This window comes from Carassius carassius, chromosome 27 (assembly GCF_963082965.1).
Source record: "Carassius carassius chromosome 27, fCarCar2.1, whole genome shotgun sequence".
Lineage (NCBI taxonomy): Eukaryota > Metazoa > Chordata > Actinopteri > Cypriniformes > Cyprinidae > Carassius > Carassius carassius.
Genome location: NC_081781.1, coordinates 30,847,986 through 30,872,255, shown reverse-complemented (window position 1 = coordinate 30,872,255; position 24,270 = coordinate 30,847,986). Strand labels below are relative to the sequence as shown.

Below are 24,270 nucleotides of genomic sequence, written 5' to 3'. Positions count from 1 at the left end.
TTATATAAAGATAAATGTTTCATTTCAGTTACAAACGCTAATGAAAAAAATGCTACAATGTTTTAAAAATAATTTCTTTTGTGGTAAGCATACTACAAATACATTTACATATGTATGTGCTGCAGTTGTAGTTCTTGTAGTATACTAAAAATTGGAAAAACTAATTTTGTTCTAATGCACTTCAGTTGCGGGGAAGAACTGCTTAAGTCCAACTTAAGATTTACTGAAGTATATTTGATCATAAAAGTGCAACTATTGCAAGTATACTTCAGGTGCATTTGCATTTTAAGACTGATATTATTCAAAGATCATACAATCCTTATTAACAGTGATATTAAAACATATTTTAGGCTTAATATTGACAAATGTGCATTGTGCAATAAGGAAATGCTCCAAAAATGTAATAAAAATGTTATTTCAGTAAGTGGTATCTACACATATTGTAATGGATTTAAAGTATACTTTGTATAAAAAAAGAAAAAAGTATTTTAAATAAATAATGGTAGAGGCTGTTTTTTTTACAAGGGAAAGCAATGGACATCAGAGCATGTTTTCTGTGTTTTCTTCATATTAAACACTACATGTTCAGGAATGCTATAAAACACAAGCTGCTGCATTACACTTCAACTCATGGGACATACCCAGTCCTTCCACTTCCTGTTTACTGCTCCCACTTCTTTCTGTGGATCCAGCCTCATCCTGCGATGGAAAACAAGAGAAACAAACTGTTAGCATGCGCTGTTATGTTATGTTAATCATTTCATGGCTGATCCAAGCGTCTGAGGCCTCACTAACTCCTGGAGATCTCTCAGATTGTGCTGTTCTGGGTAGGGCTGCAACTAACGATTATTTTGATAATCGATTAATCTGTCGATTATTTTTACGATTAATCGGTTTATGTACTTATATTTTAGTTTTTTCCATTTTTTCCCCAAGTAAATTATTAATAAATGGTCTTTATCCTTCAGCATAGATTTTTAAGAGATTTTAATAATTTTGCATTGTCATATCCTCATTAAAAATATACCTGGAGTTGTTTTATTGTGTTAGTAATCCTTTGTCAAACTCTTCTGCAATCAAAACACTGACCCATACTCTAGCAAATTTCACAAGGAGATATCAAATGTTTTCACCATGGCAGTCCTTAGAGCTCCTAAAGTAGTTTAACATCCTGAACAAAGCTTATTAAGGAATCTTTCAGAACATATTTTCACGAAGAATAAGGATAAAACAGAATAAAATTGCAGTGCGTTGTATTTTATTATTTACTGGGAAACAGCTTTATAGCTTATGCTGTGAAATTGTAAACAATCCTTCAAAAAAAGTGCCAATGGCATGAAACCTGAATGGAACTCACAATTTAAAGTAAAATCCATCAGAAGGTTGTCCAGAAAAAAAAATAGGACACACACAAAAAACCTGCTGTGTGAAAAAGAGCAGTGAATACTTAGAAAAAAAAGTGCATTTCAAATATCTACATTTACCTCTCTCATTCAGTCATAATTAGGCTGCACGACTGAATTTTGAACTGTTAAACGACAAACTGATCACAGAACATGTTTGTAAAGCTTTAAATGTTAACTGTTAAAAAGCAATGTTATCAGCTTTTACGACTAAACATTTGCAAACAACATTGTACTGGAGAATCTGCACAAATAAAAGTCTTAGGGGCCGTTCACAAATCGCGCCTAAAAACGCGTGGAAAACGCTAGGCGCACCGCTTTCTCCTCCTTTCCAAAACGCTCGGGCAGAAGCGCCCCTGAGGCGTCTGCCTTTGATAAGCAACCATGACGCGCTCTCTCCTTGAAGACGCGGAAATTTCAGCAAAGGATAAATGGATTTGCAGCTCAAAAAATCGCTTGCAGTAGCTCTGCTACTAAATTTATTTCAAAATGGAAATCCATATACAACTATGATCAGCTGTTCCTTCATCTTGACTGAGCTTTTAACGTTGTTACGGGAAAGGATGAAGCTGATTGGTTAGTTCTTGTCACATGACCCGCGGTGCGCTTGCTGCATTCTGAAAAGTTGAGATGTTTTTAACTCGATGCGGTGCGGTGTTGGAAATAATGAACTTGAGCGCGCAAAAGACGCGATATGTGAACGTCCCCTTAAACAGTTCAGTAGTGCAGAGTTTACAGGTTACTCTTCTTTTTTGAAGGCTCAAAGTAAAGTACTCCCACATCCTGCTGAATGCTGCAGAGACGCTGTTCGGGAAGCACGTGACATAAAACGAGGCCAGCTATTGGCTATTTGCTACTTCTCCTGCTGTACTGGCTGAGTAAAACCTCCGGTGGCCCATTACTGCCACACTTTGGTCACCGCAGATTTGAAATATGCACGAAATGAGCCGCTTATGGCAAATAAAAGTTATTTAGCAACGAATCGATGACTAAATTAGTTGACAACTATTTTAATAATCGATTTTAATCGATTCGTTGTTTCAGCTCTAGTTCTGGGTCAATAATCTAACGCCGGTGACACTGATCACGTGAGTCTCTGTCAGATGATGCTGATGCTGGAGAACATGAGCATCAGGTCGTGTTCCTGTAGCTCCGTTCTGACCAGTCTCTGGCTTTCAGTCTTCACAGTATTGATTATTTAGGGCAGCATCTAGCACAAACATAAATCACAACTTGCAGCTGTCTTTAATAAACCACTCAATATGGCACAATACATGATGTTAATGTTTGTGATTTATTGCATCCTTCAAACTGGAAATAACCCTCCACTTCTTCATTTTCTGGGTTATTCATTACACTGTGCTGAAATGTTTATTAACAGGGAACTACGGTGTACTTGGTGACACTGTTAACAGCCTGTCAAACTATGTCAGAGAGACTGTGTTTCCAAGGCTTAATGCACAGTTCTGATATTCTGACCATATCCAGTTTTGTCTCTTAAGACACGATTCATGTGTGACATGACTGACCCTCAGGCCACCCTTAAATATATTTTGGTTTGCAGTAACAGTAAAAAAATTTTTTTAAAAGGGTCGGTAGGTCGGTCTTTTTTTTTTTTTTCAAGTTTCAGTGTAAAAAAAAAAAAAAAAGTACATTTTTGTGATGGTGATGACGTCGGTATGAATTTAAACAAATTAGCATATCGTGACGTCACTGACTGGGTCTTCAACCCGTGCCCTCGGGCGCATCATTGCAAACCTCATTTTGATGCAGGTTATATAGACCACAAACAAATTTAAATCTTTGTCAAAAACATGTTTATTGCATGAATTTCAGGTGAGAAAAAAATGAGGTACTGTTTTACTTGCATCCACCGCTACGTATCAATGCAACCTACAAATGAGAGAACGTTTACTTTGCTTTCTTGAGTTGTCACTTTTGTGAAAAAAATCCTGTTTGATTTGAGTGACGAGTGTTCATTGAATCGATTGTAAAATCTATGTTGCATGTCTAAAGTTTTATACGGCAAATAACACGAAATATAGGTAAATCCACGGACAACAGGCAGGAGGAATGTAAAGATTCAATATATTGGTAAAGACCAATATTTCTGATGATTTATTGGCCTGAAGTTACGTGCAAAATGACGAACAGGAGTGCAACATTCTCGAAAAACAATAAGCAGAGTGGACTGCCATAATGCAAAACATTTACAGCAGGCTTCAACATGGCTGTGTTTACCATTAGAACAACAACAACAGAAAAAGCATTGGCGATTCTAGCCCGAATCTGTATCTGTATGCATGAGACTGTCTGAATACCAGCAGAATTCACATTTCTGTTGTAAAAAGAGAAACATTGTGCAGAACTATTATTTGCTGTTATGCGTGTTTGTCCGAAGCTGCAGTTGCTGTGTGACGCCTGTTCAAAAAAAAAACCTGGACGCGCTCCGAGAAAAGGTTGTTAAAATCATTTTCTTATTTTCGTTTTCGAAACTTGTGTTGGTTGATTCGTGCTTGATTCGTGCAATAGATTTTCGAACACAGAGTGACAGTCGACACGGTCACGGTTTTAGACTAGAGAGGAGAAGGATGGGAAAAGATCTGGGCACAGTTTTTCCAGAACTTCGTGCCAAGTTAAAGCGGTGTCGAGCTGTTTTAATGAATGTTTTAGATGTATTATGGTGCCTGAACCCGTATGACTTTGAACAGTGACCACGAACATTTAGTTTACTGCAGCTGCAGCCATCATTACCAAGCGTGAGCCGTTGACTCTGACAGTGAGTGAGAGTCTGAGACGAAGCGAACGCACAGGACACAGTGTGACATCCTGTAAACACAGATGACGTCAAGGGTTTTTTAGGAAAGAACGTAGTCTTCGTTTTTATGTAGGCCTAGGCAATTTATATTACATTTGCATTTAGCTGACGCTTTTATCCAAAGCGACTTACAATTGCTATATATGTCAGAGGTCGCACGCCTCTGGAGGAACTAGAGGTTAAGTGTCTTGCTCAGGGACACATTGGTGTCTCACAGTGGATTCGAACCCGGGTCTCTCACACCAAAGGCATGCGTCTTATCCACTGCACCAACACCACCCATATAAAAAAAAAATCATTGGTCGGTCTTAACGCAAATTTACAATCGGCAAGTCGGTCGGACTAAAAGCAAAAAAATAATAATAATTGAGTCGGTCCTAAATTGACAGGGTCGGTCGGGTTACGGCAAACAAGAATATTTTTAAGGATGGCCTCAGGTTTGGTATTGCTTCTATTGTTCTCATTTGTAAGTCACTTTGGATAAAAGTGTCTGCTAAATGACTAAATGTAAATGTAAAAATATAATGCAACATTAATTTATAAAACTATAGGGCAGCTTCTGTGCTCCTGAATGTTTCCACCTCAACAAAAGAAGCTGAGATTTTGTGTGAGCGCAAACAGGCAACATCTGACTCATAATGTGAGATTAAGAAAAGTTATCTTTTGGGTACATTTTTCTCCCCTGATGTTTGGAATTCCGATGGGAATCAGATGTGTGTTCAAATGTCAGATGTCCAGATAGCCGATATGCATCTGGAAGTGGCTCAGAACAGATGGAAAAACAAATCAAATCATGTGCTGAGGTCAGTCACGTACTTTATTCTGCGAAGCAGGTGATGGTTTAAAGATCTCCCGAACATCCGGGACACTGTACGGTTTGTTGCGTTTGCGTAGCGTCTGTTTGAGCGTCTCCACGCGTCTCTCCACGGCGGCCGCTTGTGTTCGTGTCAGAGTCGACAGCAGAACGATGCTGTCCTCGTCGTCTGAAGCTGATTGGTCGAACAGTGTCGCAAGCCCCGCCTCCATCAGCCACGCCTCCTCCTGCTCGCCCTCTGCAGAACACAACACAAACACATGTGTCCCTGCAGCACAGAAGCAGTCATCAGTAGCACAGGGATATTTGTGGCAATAGACAACAATACATTGTATGGGATAAAATTATCAACTTTAATTTTATGCCAGAAATCATTAGGATATTTAGTAAAGATTATGTTCCATGAAGATATTTTGTAAATTTTCTACCATAAATATATCAAAACCTAATTTTTGATGAGTAATATGCATTGCTAAGAACTTCATTTGAACAACTTTAAAGATGATTTTCTTAATATTTAGATTGTTTTGCTCCCTCAGATTCCAGATTCTCAAATAGTTGTATCTCAGACAAATATTGTCCTCCTAATAAACCTTACATCAATGGAAATATTATTTATTCTTTAAATTGACCCTTTGACTGGTTTTGTCACATATGTAATATAAGCCCAGTGACACACAGCTCTGGGATTCAACATTGGCTTTATTGTATTCTCCTCATGAATGATTTAAAAGCTCTTATTAATCACACAAGCGATGCAGTGACATATGCAGTATGTGCCACTGTGTTATTTTAGGAGGAAGGCATTAATCCAGCTGACAGGCAACAGAAATATCTTCCTTTTCCGATAACTTCACAATTTAGACACTCACAGAAGTTAAGGAAGTCACGGTTTGTTGTTCCTTTAGGGGCAAACAATTCCCGCTGATGTCACGACTGATCTCGGTATTGTAGGCTCTTCCTGTAAGTTCAGCCTATTGTTCTTACACATGCAGGGACATAAACATAGCACCACATGCAGTGCCTTTCAAAAGTGTTCGGTTTCAAAACTTAAATATGTTGAATATATTTAACACTATGTTTCCTGCTAGAACCACAACGCAAGTGAAATCAAGAACAAATGAAATATTGTGGTATAAAAGTATACCCCTCACAAGGCTACCCAGGTCAAGCAGTATGGTTGAACACAAAGAAGTGAGGGGTATAACTTCAGTGAGTCAATCATGTCATTCATTCATTAATTCAGCAGTGTGACAGAAATGTAAGATTGATGATAATAATGTAATTAAAATAATGGTACGAAAGACTCACCGCGTTTGATTTTTTTAAAAATATATAAATAAATATGTCTGTAGGGTTTAATCCACATACAGAGACGTAAAAATGATTGATGGGAAAATGAGATGATTTAAGGCATCTAAAACAGGGTTACTATTGTTAACTAAAACCATACAAATCATTTAAAGGAAACTTTATTTAATTAATTACTTTCAAATAATATTATTTATTTAACTAAATAATAAAAAAAAAACTAATAAAAACTGTACAGACATTCATCAAATTCATCATAATATTTTTTCATATTTATTTATTTTTTCATATTTATTTCTAATTGAGTGAATATTATGGTTATTATACATTTATTAACAAAAACTATAACAGTATATCAATAATACTAAAATATCACTTATTATTTCAGCTGCATTATTATTATCATTATTATTACAGCTGAACTGGGTTTTGTGTAGATTAATCATTATTTACATTTAAATGTGATAGTCTTCATGTAATTAGTTATAATTCAACACAGCCAATAACGATCTTAGGTTATATCTCAGTTTGGGGACCGATTCTCACTATGAACTAGTTGCTTGCATATTACTAGCAAATATTCTGTGTATTAGTACTTATAAAGCACATAGCAATGCCTCATTCTGCATCATATTTTAAATCCCTCAATCCGAGCCAGTACTACCTTACTAACTATTAATAAGCAGCACATTTGTCTGAGGCACAAGTTGTAGTTAATAGTTAGTTAATGGAAAAACTGGTCCCCCAAACTGAAGTGTGACTCTTTTGTAGTTTAATAATTAATGTTAATATAATTAATGCTCTGTCAGGTCTGATGGTATCTGACTCTTGTATTGTAGTTAAAGTGCCTCTATTATGGATTTTTGAAAACATCCTGTAACGTTTTAAATCTGAAAGTGCACTGCGTGTTAAGTAATTGTCTCTCAAAATAAAGTTTAGCCGTTTCATCTTGAAGTCAACATGAAACATTAGCATATTTCCTGTCTACTTTGTTTTTTCGCATTGGTCTGAATCAAAATGCAAATTGATTCTTTGCCACTAGGTGGTGCTTTTGGAGCAGTAAACATTAGGGCTGTGATGATAAATCGATGCAGAATTGATTCGTGGATGGATTCTGAGATCTTCTGAATGCATTGCGTTTCTCTCTGGAATGGATTCTGAGTTTAGATTGTAACAGCAGATGGCGCTCTACTCTAGTTTTTATCCACACACTCAAACACTCATGAAGAAGAGCTGAAGAGCGCTTGTGTGTTCGGCTGAGTCTGTACTTTCTCCTCGGCTCAGAATGCTTTTATGACGCCAGATTAAAGTAAACGTAATTCACTTCAACCTTTCGAATTTTATGAATGACTATTTCAGGTTCAAGTGTGTAAGGATTTGGAAACAAATGGAGTACATCTGTTTCTAAAGCATGCAGCGCCATCTGCTGTTCAAAACTAAGCTCAGGATCGACTTGAGAAAGAATCACAATGCGTTCAGAAAATCTCCGAATCGAAGGAAAGGAAAAGTTTGGAAAAATGTATATTTTAACTGAATCGTTTGGGTGTCGTTGAGTAAGTAAGGTAAAAATAAATGCAGATTACAAAACAATGAAAGGGTTTTCTGACCTTGCATGCATGTCAGCCTGTTGTTGGGGATTCCCAAAACCTTTCATTACCCATAACAGGGGCACTTTAAAGCAGTGCAGCCGGCGGTTCTTACCATCAGCCACCTTCAGCTGCAGGTCCTCCTGCGTCTCTGTGTCTCCGCTGCGCTGGATGATCTCCACCTCTGTGAAGTAGTCCACCATGGCCTGCTCGTCCAGAGAGTCCTGGGAGCTGCAGCGCTGGTACGGTGCCTTACCTGAGCTCCAGCCCAGAGCCGCAGCGGCCGCTCTCCCCCGCTGGACATTGTACTGACCGCTCCTGCGGCTGCACGGACACAGAGACCAAATCAACATCACATTCAGATGCTCCAGCAGTCTCAAACCCACTCTAACACCAGCACTTCTCCATCTGCACCAAACCCAATGAATCATCAGCGCCTGGTTATAGTCTGGAGGAAGTCTATTTTAATGATGATTGTAATGATCATGACTGATATTCAGCATCATTTTAAACACTGAACACTAAGATAGCAAATGCTTTTAAAGATCTTTATTACAATGTTTCTTACGAGACAAACTCAATTAATTTTTTTTCATATTTGTGTACATTTATTTTTATCCCTATTTCTGAATTTCGATGAAGCAAAGTTTGCACTAGAGATTCATTTAACAATTACACATTTCTGTATGTATTTATGCATTTAAAATCAAAAAATGCTCAGACTAAGTATTAACAATAATCAAGAGAATTATACATTTTATAATTTAGAAAATTAATAAATGTGAATAAAAATTACGTATTTTTTCATATATATATATATATATAGATTAAAATGTAAAAATGTTTAAATATAAAAGATTCTCTTCTATTATTTATTCAAATGTTATTCCACATCTTGCCCAATGTTGTCCTCCAAACAGTGTCCAATATGTCCAATGCAAAGAAATACAGTGGATGTACCATTTTTATTTTTTATCATTTTTCCTATCATTTTAAGGTAGACGTTAAATTGAATCTACATTTAAAATGATGATAAAGAAAAAGCACTAAATGTTACCTGACACAAGGCCGGAGAAACACATATTCACTCTGAATCTGAACACTGTCAGTACATACTCCATGACATCACTTCCTGTGTTGTTCCTGCTCTAGACTAGTGTTATACTGTAAGTGGAGTTCAGGGAGAAATGCTACACAGTGCAGAATATAACACAAGAGCTTTGAGCTGTTCTTCTGACTGGATGCATGACACAGCAGGTATGAAGAGTCCCGCTGCTCACCCCAGCAGAGGGATCGAGTCCGGAAGGGTGGAAAATAAGCCTTTGTGCTCGGAGGACATAAAGATGCCATTGTCAGGCTGATTGTTTGGGCTGCTTTATTCCCTCTCAGGATGAGCCAATGAATAAACGCTCAGAGCTCAGCTCTCTACACCACTGCTGGACACAGGAGCATTCAAAGCAGTTTGTATCTGAGATTTCAGTTCAGTGAGAAAATGGTGAGCGAGCAGAACTGTGCTGCCAATGACTCTCCGGTTTCTGTAACTGTGCATTTGTGGTCAGTGGTGGACAAAAAAATATTACTCCACTTAAAGTATTTATTTTCACTTTCACATGAATAATGGTACAAATAGCTTTCATTTTTAAATGTACTTAATTATTAAAGGTAAAAGTACTGACTGATGATCATTTGAATCAGAATCAGAATGAGCTTTATTGCCAGGTATGTTCACACATACGAGGAATTAGTTTTCGTGATAGAAGCTCCGAAGGTACAACAGCGACAGAACAAAAAACACAATAAAAGAATAAAAAATACAAAGAATACAAATAAGTAGGAAAGGAATGACAATATACAAATTGACAATGTATGGCAGGTATATTACAATGAGCAGTTATGCATGTACATGTATATTATGTGCAAAAAATGTAAGTGTACACTAAGTATGTGTGTTAGATAAATAAGTGTATGTATATATAAATATAAAGTGTAGTGTGTTCCACAGTTATTATCAATTGTCCATTAGATATCAGCTGTTCATGAGATGGATTGCCTGAGGGAAGAAACTGTTCCTGTGTCTGGTCGTTCTGGTGCTCAGTGCTCTGTAGCGTCGACCAGATGGCAACAGTTCAAAGAGGGAGTGTGCTGGATGTGAGGGGTCCAGAGTGATTTTAACAGCTCTTGAATAGAAGGGAGGGTTGTACCGAGATGATCGGTACAACAGAGAGTTAACTAGATAATCAGAGAGTTGTTAACTAGAGACTCGCTCTGAAAACACGTTTTCAGCACAATATACATGATAATCAATACCAAACAGATGTTTTTAGGAGGTGCGAGCTGTAAGGCACAGCCCTGTTCTGGAAGAGGGGGCGGGGAGCAGCACCTCATTAGCATTTAAAGAGACATGCACTAAAACAGTCATTTTCAAAATGATCTAATAAATGATCTGTGAGCTGAAACTTCACAAACACATTCTCGGGACTAGGACTGCAACAACTAGTCTGCAAAATCAATTATTATCGTGATTCTCATTATTGATTAGTCGGGTCTGCCCACAGAGCACATACAGCTGCAGCCGGTCGCATTAAATTACCGCACTGAATAACACATTTCTATGGACAAAATGCATCTACAAATACTGGAGGAGACAGAATGAGCTCCTGCAGGAAAAGTGCGCGATCCAAGTTGTCCAAAACATGAGGAATCTTTATTTTAAGCTGATGCATTCGCGTAATGGCTTGGCTGTGAAGGGCTTTTACAGATACGTGTGTGCATCCCCGGCACAACAAACTTTGAGTTAACGGTCACATCTTTATATGTAAATGTCACAAATTCATGCAAGCCTTTCTATTTTTGCATAAAGGCCCATCCTGACAGTCTGTGTTAAGTTGAAATCTTTCCTGAAAGAGCGCCGGCATGTGCATTAACCAGACGAAACACAGAGAGGCGAGGGAGACGATATTCAGCATTTACTGTGCTGGATATCTGTTGTTTAATATTTATATTTAGGTCTAAAAGTCAACATGCAGTGTGAGTAATTTATGAGAGGAGGAACTGTGCAGGGACAGCAGCGTGTGATTGTCTGAATATAAATATCAGACGCTTTTACAGGATAAAGACATTACAGTAATTGTTTTCGTTTTTGATCTAGAGATTTAAACTATATTCACTGTAGATCCTACAGTGATGAACAAATGTATTAAAACAAAATTATTTCCAATGCATTAAAGGTTTTTAACCAGTTTTGTAAGGTTTGTGCCACTGCTGCTCTTAACTAACAGTATTGGTAATTACCAAAATCCTTTTTTAGCTTTCTGTATTGGTTAGACCTCCAATATGCGTAAGCTTTTTAGTAACAGTAGTAAGCTATTTTTAATGCTAAAATAAACTTATTGCTGTTTTCTCTGAAAGGCAGAACAAACCCGTCAAGTGCTTTATAGTGTTTTTTGTATTCAGATACTCAATAAGTCAAAAAGTACATAAACAATGCCAGCAAGCACGCAAGCTGTAATAAAAAATTTTGTTATTATGTGAATAAATACTATTTAGTTGTTTCAGTTTGTTATTTGTCCAAAAATTACAATAACATTTTTAGAATTATTTTCTGTTGACCGATTGCTAAAATATTTGTGTTTTGTTTTATGGTGGTCTAATAAATGAAGCACTGTATGTTTTCATAGCATTCAGTTGGCACATTTGTTTTAAGGACATTGGGCAGAATGTGGAATAGTGTGTTTTTGTCAAGTAAAATTAAAATAAAGAAAATAGGGGCTTTAATCTGATTAATCAATTAATCTGAAAAGTAATCAGCAAACTAACTGATCATTAAAGTAATCATTAGTTGCAGCCCTACAGGGGACATCTGAGACTTATATCACATCTTCAAAAAGAGTCATAATATGTGCCCTTTAGGAGTACACTAGCATATACAAAATACCAAATGTAACTTCATTGAGTCTTTAAATAGAAGAAGACGCCATCCAGCCAGAACAAGTCAAACATTTGCTCTTTAACAAATCAGACTTCTTCACATTGGTTGAGTTGAATTTGCATTTGCAGCCGGTCAAATAAAAGTAGCTAATATTGAATGTGAAAACAGTCACCGTAAACACATGATCTCAAATGAAACAAGAGGACTGCTCTTTCCCCTTGCGTTTCTTCAACAACCCTTCCTCTGTCATAAATGTGGACGACGCTTGGTTGATGGTTTAGCTATTAACCGCGGGGAACGCAGCGGACTCGACATGCTAAAGGTCAGACAGCACACAGTGCATTACTTAAACTACATGTTACTCCCTGTGTGCCACCACCAGTTACTTTTAGACCAAACCTACGCTCCCTTTCCCCCTCCCATCTTTCCTCTGTAGTATCCTCATCTCTGGACGTTAATGCAGCAACTGACACTTTAGCCTCTAGTTTAACCTCTTGTCTAGACGATATATGTCCTCTCTCTTCTCCCTTCTAACCCCTGGTTATCCGTTGATCTCTGTGAGCATCAGACCAAACTCAGGGCAGCAGAGTCCATACCGCCAAATCGTTCATACTCCCACAACAAGATCAACAGCGCTCCAGACACACGTAATCTCTTCAAAACATACAATTCTCTCCTCTGTCCATCTCCAGCACTTCTATAACAGCTGGTGATTTCACCACATTCTTCACAGACAAAACCAGAAAAATCAGTAGTCAATTCTCAGCCACGCACACACAGGACCTCAAGTCAACCACACCGGCTGCTAAAACTCCCATCTTCTCCTTCTGTCCCCTCACTGAGGCAGAAGTATCAAAACTTCTCCTCTCCAGCCGTCCTACAACATGTCCTCTAGACCCAATCCCCTCATACCTCCTCCAACACATCTCTCCTACACTCTCACATATCATCAACTAGACATGGGACGATAACCGGCTTGAAGGTATACCGCGGTCTGGAAAAGTCATGGTTTCAAAACCACAAACCATGGTTCAAGACACAGACCCACCCGTCACTTGAGACAAATAATATGTGGCTTGCTTCCAAGGCAGATAACAGGTTAATTAACTAGCTAACGTCAACTAGTTTCCTCCCACACTTTACTTTACAGAGCAGGGAATAACTTTTCTGCGATTAAGTACAATAATTAAATTTAGCTGGTATCACGCCTATATGTTTTGATTATATTTTGGATTATTGAGCACACTGTAAAAAATAATTCTGTGGCTTAGTAAATATTACAGAAATTTTTAACTTTATTAACTTAATAAAATCTCTGAATATCGTGTACTTGATTGTTTGAGTTAAACATACCAAAATAATTGAGTAAAATCCAACAGTTCATTTTATCTAAAATTTACAGATATATTTAAGTTGTTTTCAATAAAATTATTTATTTATAATATACTTAATATATTTGTGAAATTTCTATCAAAATATTTGAGAATGTTGAATTAAACTGATCTGTTTCAAGAAACAAAAATATTACTTAATTCAAATCAATATTATTAATATATTTAACACACTCTTAAAATTTGAGTAAGTTTACTCAATTAAAACAATGCACCCCTCCCCCACCCTCTGACGTGAAGACAACTCGACGGTTGGCTGAGTCAGTTTGAACTCTCCAGTCTCCAGACAACAGCTCTCTTCTCAGCGTCAGATTTGGTGCATTTCCTCTGTGAAATTCAGGTTTGTGTATGTTTTATTTTATATATAAAATCTTTACTGTGCTTTAAATCATATTTAATGCAAAACAACATACAGAGGCGTAATTCGACACATTATACGATAAATATAATTATTATCATTTGGATGATAAAATGTCCTCAGAACTGTGACTGTTTGTTTATTGGCAGGTTATGTCAGTCACTCGCAGTATCTATCGGCTGTGAGTGAAACGCAGGACGGCGGTATGAAGTTTAAAGTTCACCCGCAGAGGGGAGTCCGTCTCCGGCACGAGGACCAGCGCTGATCCGGTGGATATTGGGTTGATTTGATTACACTTGAATTAGGCTACCTGAATTTTTAAATATTTAATTTTTACTTATAAAATGTTTGTTAAATGAGTTTAAATGTAGGCAATATTGTATACAGTGTAAAATGTGCTGTATTGCTGTACTCATTGACAATAAAGGCCAATGTCATGTATACTGGTGGTTGTGTGGAGTACTATTTTACAAAGGTTAAGAGACAATAAAAAGTTAATTTTACTCATTAATAAAAACAGTTAATATTACTCATAAATATTGTTTTTAAATGTTTAAATGTTCAATTATTTCTACTCAATTTTATTTGTTAATGTGCAGTTATATTACAGGCCATTGGCATGAATTGTACTCGTGATGGAGTGGTGGTGGAGCACTCTTGGAGTGAGTGAAAACCCAACCTGTCCTCCAACCAATACGCTCGTATAGGTCGTTTGTCCAAATCCCTGAAATACGACCCATCAGAGCGTATACTACAATTGCGCCCCTATTGGCAAAAGGTCGTTTTCATATTAATGTTTTGTACTCTTCTATTTGCACTCTGATTTGCGTTTCGTGTAGCTCAGTTGGTAGATTATTGCGCTATACATTGATAGGTAATCATGCTATCATGGTTTCGATCCCAGGGAACGGATGTGCACGAAAATGTATATGCTCAATAAATCATAATTTAGCATGATTTCTGTGAGGGTTAGGTTTAGGGGTGGGGTTGGGTGTGGTCATTCGAACGAATAAGCCACCTAGTAAAATACGTAGGAAATACTGTGAGATCGGTGTAAAAAGCGCACACATTGCATTTAAATAAACGTGCGTTTTGATTGGTAATGACGTGATACTTCATTTCATGACGACAGACGCAACGCGATACTGTCATTATTTTTACGCCCGCTAGATGGCGCTTAACTTTAAAACGCAAATATAGGTCATAATAAGGTGCTTGCACAAACGACCTATATGGTCGTTTTTTGTTGGAGGACAGGCTCTGAAAACCAGGTCTTTCAGTGTGGCTTGGGGAGGGGAGGTATCCAAAGCACATCAGCTGGTCACTGGGGTTCCTCAAGGATCAGTTCTTGGTCCCCTCATCTTCTCCATATACACTACATCACTGAGACTCTTCATACAGTCACATGGCTTCTCCTACCATTGCTATGCTGATGACACACAGCTCTATCTCTCATTTCAACCAGATGATCCAACGGTAGCTGTACAGATCTCAGGCTGCCTGGTGGACATCTGGACATGGATGAAAGAATATCACTTACAGCTCAACCTGGCAAAGACTGAGCTTCTTGTCTTCCCTGGCACTCCAACTCTACAGCATGATTTTTCCATCCAGCTAGGCTCTTCTACAAGTACCCCATCAACTTCGGTCAGAAATCTTGGTGTAATCTTTGATGACCAGCTGACCTTCAAAGACCACATTGCACAGACTGCTCGATCTTGCAGGTTTGCATTGCATATCTCCTTGCTACTGGTTGCGGCACGCATCAAGTTCAAGACACTGATGCTTGCATATAGAACAGCCACAGACTCAGCGGCCACCTACTTCCACTCACTATTACGAATCTACATCCCCTCCAGAAGTCTGAGATCTGCTAGTGAGCGACGCCTCGTGGTACCATCACAGAGAGGCTCAAAATCACTTTCCAGAACATTCTCCTTCACCATTCCTGGCTGGTGGAAGGATCTTCCCACCCCGATCCCGAATGTTGAATCCCTGACAATTTTCAAGCGACAGCTGAAAACATCTCTTTCGATGCTACTTGACTTCATCCTAAATTAAAGAGAAAGAAAAAAAAAACTTTGTCTTTTTATTTATTTCTTCCCTCACCCTAGCTTGTACTTATTTGGACAATGCCTGAAACTTAGTATATCAAGCACTTCCTGTGTCTGTTTGCCTCTATAAGAAGAATCGCTTTATGTATTCACCATTGTAAGTTGCTTTGCATAAAAGTCTCTTCAAAATGACTGAATGTAAATGTAAATGTAAATTACAAGAGAAGTGAAACCCGTGCCCTCGGCCACAGATAAAGAAAGAGAAATAGGACAAAAGGGTCAAGCACCACCGTATTTCTCATTTTACATACACAAACAAAAGAGGCAGAGCAGCAGACAAAACACTAACACAATGTGTGTTCTACAGCAGGCACGGACTGAAGCTCTGCAGTTAGACTCAATGGAGTCCAGTTGAGGGGCAAAAGCAATGCGGGAGTATGGGCTGTTGCTATGACAACCAAAAGCATACCTGTGGAATGTGGTTGCGTGGAGACGGTGAGAGGCCATGTAGTGTTTCAGACAGAGAGGACGAGTGCATTCACGTTCAACTGATAACATCTGACTAAAAAGTGAGCTTTTGAATCACATTCAATGTGCATAATGCAATGCATTTCAAAGTCAAACTGAACATTCATCACAATATGATGGAAGATGGTACAGGATGGAATTTATTTTCACTTTAAACCTGTATTGCTTAAGGAGGTTATAATTGATCTTTGCTCCCTTTTTTCATGAGATGCTCTTTTGATCTGACATTGCAGGAATTCCCCCAGTGATGTGTTTGTTTTTTCTTCTCATTTTATGTTCTTATTTGTGTTATTTGTATCTTATTTTCCCCCCAAATTATAAGGGAATTTATATCGTTGAATGCATTATGTGGGTGAAAAATGCACTATTACTGTTTAACATTGGTATTCAAAGCAATGAAACTGGTACGACATTGGTGGTACATTTTTAATTTCCCATCTGTTATGTAATTTTGTGTTAAAGGGATACTCCAATCCAAAATTAACATTTTCTCAATCACTTACCCTCATGATCCGAACCGTGAGATTTGTGATCCGTTGAACAAGAATAATATACACAAAGAATATCGATAGCTGCCTTTTTTTTTTTTACTCGATATCGGTATCGACACTCAAACATATCAGTCGGGCTCTACAACCCAACACTGGGTAAAATATGGACAAACTCAATTGCTGGGTTTGTCCATATTTCCCCCAGCGCTAGGTTGTATTTAACCCAGCATCTTTTAGAGTTTAATAGCAGTTTAGCACTGGCTGACTCAGCAGCTGGTCTCTCGGAGACACAGATGATTTTAGAGTTCACACTCCTCTACAGGAAGCCAGTCTGTTTTTGGCTTGGCTTGAGTCAGACCGTGATCTGAGCTGAGGAGCACAGCGGTCTCATGCTGATACTGAGTGTGAACTTTTATTTGATGCTTAGCTTAGTAAAACACATCTTCTCGTCAAATGCCCAAACCCGGTTGGGTTGACGAGCTCATATCTTTCTGAGAGTTTACAGGTCTCAGCACGCTCAGTGGCGTGAGTGGAAACTATTTCCTGCCTACCGTTGTTTCCTGCAGGAAGAATTTGAAGCTGATTCTCAATGACGGAATTGATATCTACATGCAGCACTTTTATGATATATTCTAATTTACATGAAACACTTCATACGAGCGTCCACATATCACACGTAATCTCAGCTTTTATTACATTCAGGTGAACTTTCTAAAACAGACATGGAGGTGCACAAGAGCTGTGTGCTGTGAACAATGGAAAAGAGATAAAGGCCAGGCTCTGATAACACTTGTTGATTTTGTACAGTTATACGCTTGTGTACACGAGATGTCTTCACAGTCAGGTTTTGATTGGTCTGACCTTGCTGTATGTCCAGCACCCATCAGAGACATCATCATCTCACAATGAGCACAAAGCATGTAGCGCACACTGAATGAAATATTCATTATGCAACTGTACAGCCACACAGGATGGAAAGTCTCATGATGTTTACCAGGGAAGCACATGCTAAAGCATCAACACAACACCACCAAAGCAACACACAGTGTCCTAAAATTAAAACATGCTGTTTTCTATGAGTATACACTGGCTATGCAACACAGCTCCACTCACATAGTTAGGGCCCTATGAAATAAGTTTTGTTTTTTTTCCATTTTCTTTTTTTCCTGTTTTAATTTTTCTGGATTCCATGTTTTTGTTTTCTTTGTTTTCATTTTTATTGACTAACTTTCAATGCTTAAAATTAATTTTATCAATCAAAAAGCATGGCTAATTAATTCAAATCATAAAAGTATACAATTTCACATCAATGTATTAAAGGTTTAACAAAAATGACATGTTTAGTACTCTATCTCAGCATATGTTTTATTGTTACCAAATTCTGTATTTTAGCATATCTAAATATTTGAATGCATAAAAATAACTTCTGCGTTGTGTATTAAAATTGTTCCTAGTTATTAAATAATGGCATAAAACATTAATTTCATTTATTTTTTAATTATTGAAAACTAAAACTTTTTTTTTTTCGGAGATTTACTATTGAAATTATAACATGGAAGAAATGCGTGTTTATTCCTTGAACAATCTACACAGAGGTGCAGAGAACATGAAGTCATATTTAAATATTATTTTTGTATTCAGATGCTAGTCCATTTTGGGATTTGATTTAAGTGTAAAGACCTAGTTTTGATTAAATTATTCTACATTTTTAAATTCTGTCATGATATGCCACGTTATACAGTAAATTCCATATTTATACCTGGATTCTGCGATTCTGTCCAGGTTTTTTGCATTAGTTTTCAGTTGCAGGTGCTGTATGTAATTTGTTTGACTGTGTTAAAGCATATAAACACTATAATATGTTTGCAGACATTTAAGAAACATGATACAGTGCATTTATTAATGCTACAGTCAGCTATTCTGCTTAGAAATGTGTGTTTTGTGTCAGAATGTCTGTTTTTGTTCTGGTCTGTTTTACTCCACCCACTGCCAGTTTAACCAATAGTATTTCGACACCCTGTGTTGCCAAGTTGGCAGAAAACACAGCGTATTGCAGGCATGAAAGAGTATTTTGTTCTAAGGCCCTACGAAATCACAATTCCCTTTTTGTTCTCATTATTGTTTTTTTTTTGTTTTTTTTGGTGTTTCCATCACTCGTTACTGATGCCATTTTTTTTAATGTGCATAAAAACAGGGTGATGGAGACATAGCTATAGACAATTGTTTTGTGGGATTCACCCAAAAGGTCCAGTGTTCGATCCAAATATAGAAGTGTCTCGCTTAAACATGCTTCTTCCATGCTGAATCTAAACAACCGTTCTGTCTGCAAACAACCAACAAAACACAGATGCTTGAGCAAGCAGGCCAGTTGGCAGAGCAGACCCACAAACACTTAAACAAAGACACACACACACACACTCAGAGAGCTTGTCCTCAGGCAGCGTGAGCCGCTGAGCTCCGGCTGACAGAATCCATGAGGGACTTCTGCTCACAGCAGCTGTACGAGGAAGACGGCTGCGCTCCATCTGAGGACACGAATAACAGCCAGCCTCCGTCTTCACGAGTGACATGCTGTCTATGATGTCTATGGTAGCAATCAAAATAAAGCAGATCACCTTTTGAAAGCAACTGGCGCTTCAAATAATGTTTGTGTCGATTGCATTGTTTCGCCACTAGGTGGAGACATGGGTCAAGTGTTAAAAATGTATCTGTCATTGAATCATTCATTCAAGAGATTCGTTCAAACACACTGATTCATCCAGAAATGAAACACTGAATCATTGAGTCATTGAATAATTCATTCAAGAGATTCGTTCAAACACACTGATTCATCCAGAAATGAAACACTGAATCATTGAGTCATTGAATCATTCATTCAAGAGATTCGTTCAAACACACTGATTCATCCAGAAATGAAACACTGAATCATTGAGTCATTGAATAATTCATTCAAGAGATTCGTTCAAACACACTGATTCATCCAGAAATTAAACACTGAATCATTGAGTCATTGAATCATTCCTTCAAACCACTTTTTCATCATTTTAATATAAAAATAAAATGGTGTACTAAATATTTTATATTTTAAATACATTTATTCTGAAATGTTTAATAATTCATTTAAATGTATTAAACTATTTTAAATAGACTGCAGCAGTAATATTTTGTCCCATATTATTTTGTTAGTTCAGAATCATGGAAGAATAGTGATCTCTATTTGAGACCAAAAAAAAAAAAATTTGTGATTCTCAATTGAACCGTGCAGCTCTAGGAGGAACATAATTATTTAAATGAAAAACCTTTGGCTTTAAGATTTAATGGTTTTATTTTTAAAGAAGTCTCTTCTGCTCACCCAGCCTGAACTTATTTGATCCACAATACAGCAAAAGCAGTAATATTGTGAAATATTTTTACTATTTAAAATAGCTGCTTTCTATTGGAATATATTGTAAAATGTAGTTGACTGCTTCATTCCTCCAGTCTTCAGTGTCACATGATCCTTCAGAAATCATTCTAATATGCTGATCTACTGTTCAAAAACACTTGTATTATCATTATTATCAGTACTGTCGTAAGGGCTGTGCCAAGAGTGCGACCGCACAGGGCTTCGCGCCTCTAGAGGGCCTGCATTTAATGTTGTTTTTTGTTCTTTGAAAGACTAAAATAGTCATAGCTGATAGACAGTATAAGACTCTGTGTATAAGAATGAGTAAAGCGGTTTGTTGTTAGGATGACGAGAGAGAGAGAGAGAGAGAGAGAGAGATATTCACTTTACTGAGAAGTGCATCTTTACGGATTATGATTATAATGAAGAGTTTTTGTTTTATTTCATTAAGCAGTAGTTTAAAGTTTTCTATACATATATTAATCATGTCTTTGAGGCATGTTTTTGCTGAGTTTTGGTTAATTTTTGTGAAGCGCTCCTGTTCAAGACGAGACGGCAGAAAGCGCATCATGTTTGTTTTCTTTATTTTATAAAAGCACAACGTTTTGTTGATATTGTGAGTGCACACAAATAAAAGTAGACCCTTCACAGTTACGAATTATGTATTACTCTTACCTTTATGAGCAAAAATTACAATGTATCAACTGAAAAACATGCAAGTGATTGCGCTGGCACCTCCATGACCTGCAAAGCATGCTTTGGCTTGCACTTTCCACACAAACTATTGGATACAGTGCACATTTATCTAGATTTAATGTTTAAACATGCCTCTATGTATAGATTTTATTTTAGGCATGTCGTGATGATTTGAGAAGTCTAAATTGATCAAACATAGGCTCACTGTCTGCCGCTGACCTACTGGTCGTTACTTTAAAAACAAAAACTTATATTTAACGAACAAAAAATGCTCCAAACATTTTTCTAAATTAACTAAATAAAAAAAAGAACCGAAAAATAATCACTTTGCCATTACATACAAAACTGAACTATTTTAATAGCTGAAACGTTAGTATAAAAACACCATAACTTTGTTTTTGTTGAAAACTAGTTACTGATAATTTTGGGACATTCATGACCTCCTTCTCCATGTGTTTAAGCATCTTGAAGAAAAGCCCGGAGAAACCAAGGCAGAACACAGTAGTCTATAACATCAGTTACTGCTCTTTGACTTTGTTTTGGAACGCTCAAATTACGTTACGGTGCTCTGCATCTGTTTAGCCCTTCGTCTGGGCCAGCCTGGACTTAAACAGTATTCTGCCTTTATTTTACTGTCCATTACAGTCTGCCGTGTTTAAATTACGGTATGACTTTCATATATTTGTCAGCACTTTATTAGACAAACAAATTACAGAGATCGCAATCTAACAAACTGCTCCATAACAAAGCACTGTAAACAAGCAACAGCTAGATAACTTGGCAACAATAATTAATTGTAAATAATCTTTAATGGGTTTTTTTTAATAATGCAGATGAATCACTCAGTGCCAGCAATGAGTCTAGAGCTGCACACTTCTCCACATGTGTGGACTCAAATGACGTGACAGCATATGATCATTGACAGTTAACAGTTAAATTTACATTTTTTTTATTTGATTTAATTGATTTGATTTTAATTTTTCTGCCTTTTCTTGTAATTCAATAAAATCCATGGCAATGAACGCCATCGCAGATGTTTAATTCTCAATCATTCTCAGCATTATTCCTGCTGGCGTTCACATCAATCCACAAGTCGTTCCTATAGGTTAGGCTATTGTATTCAGTTCATGCAAAAACAATAAGTTTGTCTTGAATCCTTTAATGTTTGTGAACACTGCAAATAAATTGGTTGCCAAACGGTATCCACTCACGTTTAACTTTTTGTCTGGTTGTTACTCAAGAAAAAAAAACAAAAAAAACAATCACATACTGTAATCACAAACTCACCTACTTGTGATTTTCTAATGATCCTGAAGACACTGATTCGCATGCTCAGGTGTGTTTGATCAGGGTTGGAGCTAAACTCATGGTCAAGATTTGAGGATCCCTGGCCTAGCTAGTGATCACTAGATTTTGCCTTTTGCTCCTTGCGTGACATCTCACTTTTTGCAGTCAGTTCAAAGGCAGAGTACAATAACTTCAAATTAGCAGTAAAAATCAAGTTTGAAATCATTTTCATTGAAACATCTAATTGCCAGATTTCCAGCATCCTACCTACAATTAATTTTTTTTTCTGGACAAATAAAAATCTGTAAAGCCATTTTTAAAGCCGCTACACACTCTGGAGCAGAGCGGCAATCCACCTGTCACTAAAGTAGCCACGCCCTTAATTATGCAGAACTTTAAGGCTAAATATAATTAAAACAGATGTGTTATAAAAAATATATAAATAATCACCCCCTCACAGTTGTCATGAAGTGCAGATTTACCTATGTAGACTAAAACCACTTTTTGTATCAGGCTGTAAAACATTTTTTTTTTTTTTTTTTTCTGCTGTCTGGCATAATAATAAATGTTTCTCGAGCAGTAAATCGTCATATTAGAATGATTTCGTGAAGACTGGAGGAATGATGCTGAAAATACAGCTTTGAAATTACTAAATAAATTACATTTTAAAATATATTCAAATAGAAAATAGTAATTTTAAATAGTAAAAATAGTTCACAATATTATTGTTTTTGCTGTACTTTGGATCAAATAAATGCAGCCTTAGTGAGCAGAAGAGACTTCTTTAGAAAAACATAAAAAATCTGCCATCATTGTATTGTACATCACATTATCATAATTCAGTTGTACTGTATCATACCGGCATCATCAGACCCATGTTATCTATCATCAAACCCATGTTCTGCTGTACACAAATCTGGTGGTTTAGTGATGTTTAAAGTCTTCTGAAGGGTTGAAGGTTTAAATGCAGCAGGAATAAAGCCAAGTACTAGCCGATATATCGGTCTGTCCTACTTAAAACAAACGATCTTGAATATACTACAAGATCACCAAAAGACGAACTAGTAACTACATCTGGCCAACCACATATTAAGCCTAATCCAACCATCACTACATCTAAAACAGCCCAAAAAACAACATTATTAGGTTATCATCTTCACAAACTGATAAACAGCATCTCCAGAAGGACAAGATCTGTCCATGATGAAAGACTGTGAGAAGAACACTGCCAAGCAGTCTAGTGAGGGAGCTTAATAGGTTTCGAAACACAGCCCTAGGATTCAGTTGCCATAATAAATAGTGCACACTGCGCTTAGTAATAAAGAAACGCGCTAATGCGATCCTCACCTCGCTCCGGGGAACTCCGTCTGCTCTCTGCAGCTGACAGCCGATAAGGCTTCGCTGTTGCTGGTGTAAGCGGTTAACACGACGCCCTGCTCGTCCTGCTGCCGACTCATCTTTAGCGCAGCATTATTGTGACATTATAAGTCTCAGCGTAACTTCGGACGAACTACCACTCGACTCTCCTAACAACAAGAATAACCAGAGCGATACATCTCCGCCCCCGCGGCGTCATAATGACCAATCCTAGCGCGGGGAAGAGTCGGCTTATGAATATTAATGACGTTATGTCACGCTGACCCAACAAGCTTTGCTAATTGGCTGAAATGCAGACGCTGTTAAATAAGCACGCTTGAGTCATGAATATTAATAACATTACGCAACCCGACGCACCGGAAATGTTACTAGGCAACATAAGTAACGTAATTAATATACATTAGATATGTCTTTAGCGAAATAGAGAATGACGCGGGACGGAGACTTATAATTTTTTTTCAAGTAAACTTTAACCGGTTGGGGTTCCTTAAAAAAAAATTACTTTAACGTTTTGAAATGTGATTTAGTAAACTTCAGTCAGACCTTCAGAGATGATGTTATATTTTGAGACTGTTGCACAGAGCACCCATTAACCCCCTAAGTGCTGAACCTCAGCTTGTACCTCAGACTTACTGATGTGTACTAATTTAACAACCTAACGTTAATTCATTATGGCACCTCACGTCTAACAGTCAAGCTGATGTGAAAAATTACTTTGAAATAAAGCAAAATACTGAGAGGCTGAATTCCAGTGCAGTTGTTTCATAATTATAAATGAGATCAAACAGAAAATAATGCACGCTCTATCTCTGCCTGGCGTAAGAGATCAAATGGTTGCGTAAA

General features: G+C 37.4%; 1 protein-coding gene across 1 annotated transcript in view; it reads right to left on the bottom strand.

The window, feature by feature from the left end:
• The window catches only part of LOC132107165 (rho GTPase-activating protein 18-like), a 32,827-nt gene extending 9,320 nt beyond the window's left edge, over positions 1-23,507 (bottom strand). Inside the window, exons 1-4 of the mRNA XM_059513410.1 lie at positions 23,398-23,507; positions 8,048-8,256; positions 5,038-5,273; positions 642-699 (exon numbers count right to left, since the gene is read on the bottom strand). Coding sequence (XP_059369393.1) covers positions 642-699; positions 5,038-5,273; positions 8,048-8,256; positions 23,398-23,507 — 613 coding nt within the window. The remainder of the gene's footprint in view (positions 1-641; positions 700-5,037; positions 5,274-8,047; positions 8,257-23,397) is intronic.
• Between the last annotated feature and the right edge of the window lie 763 nt (positions 23,508-24,270).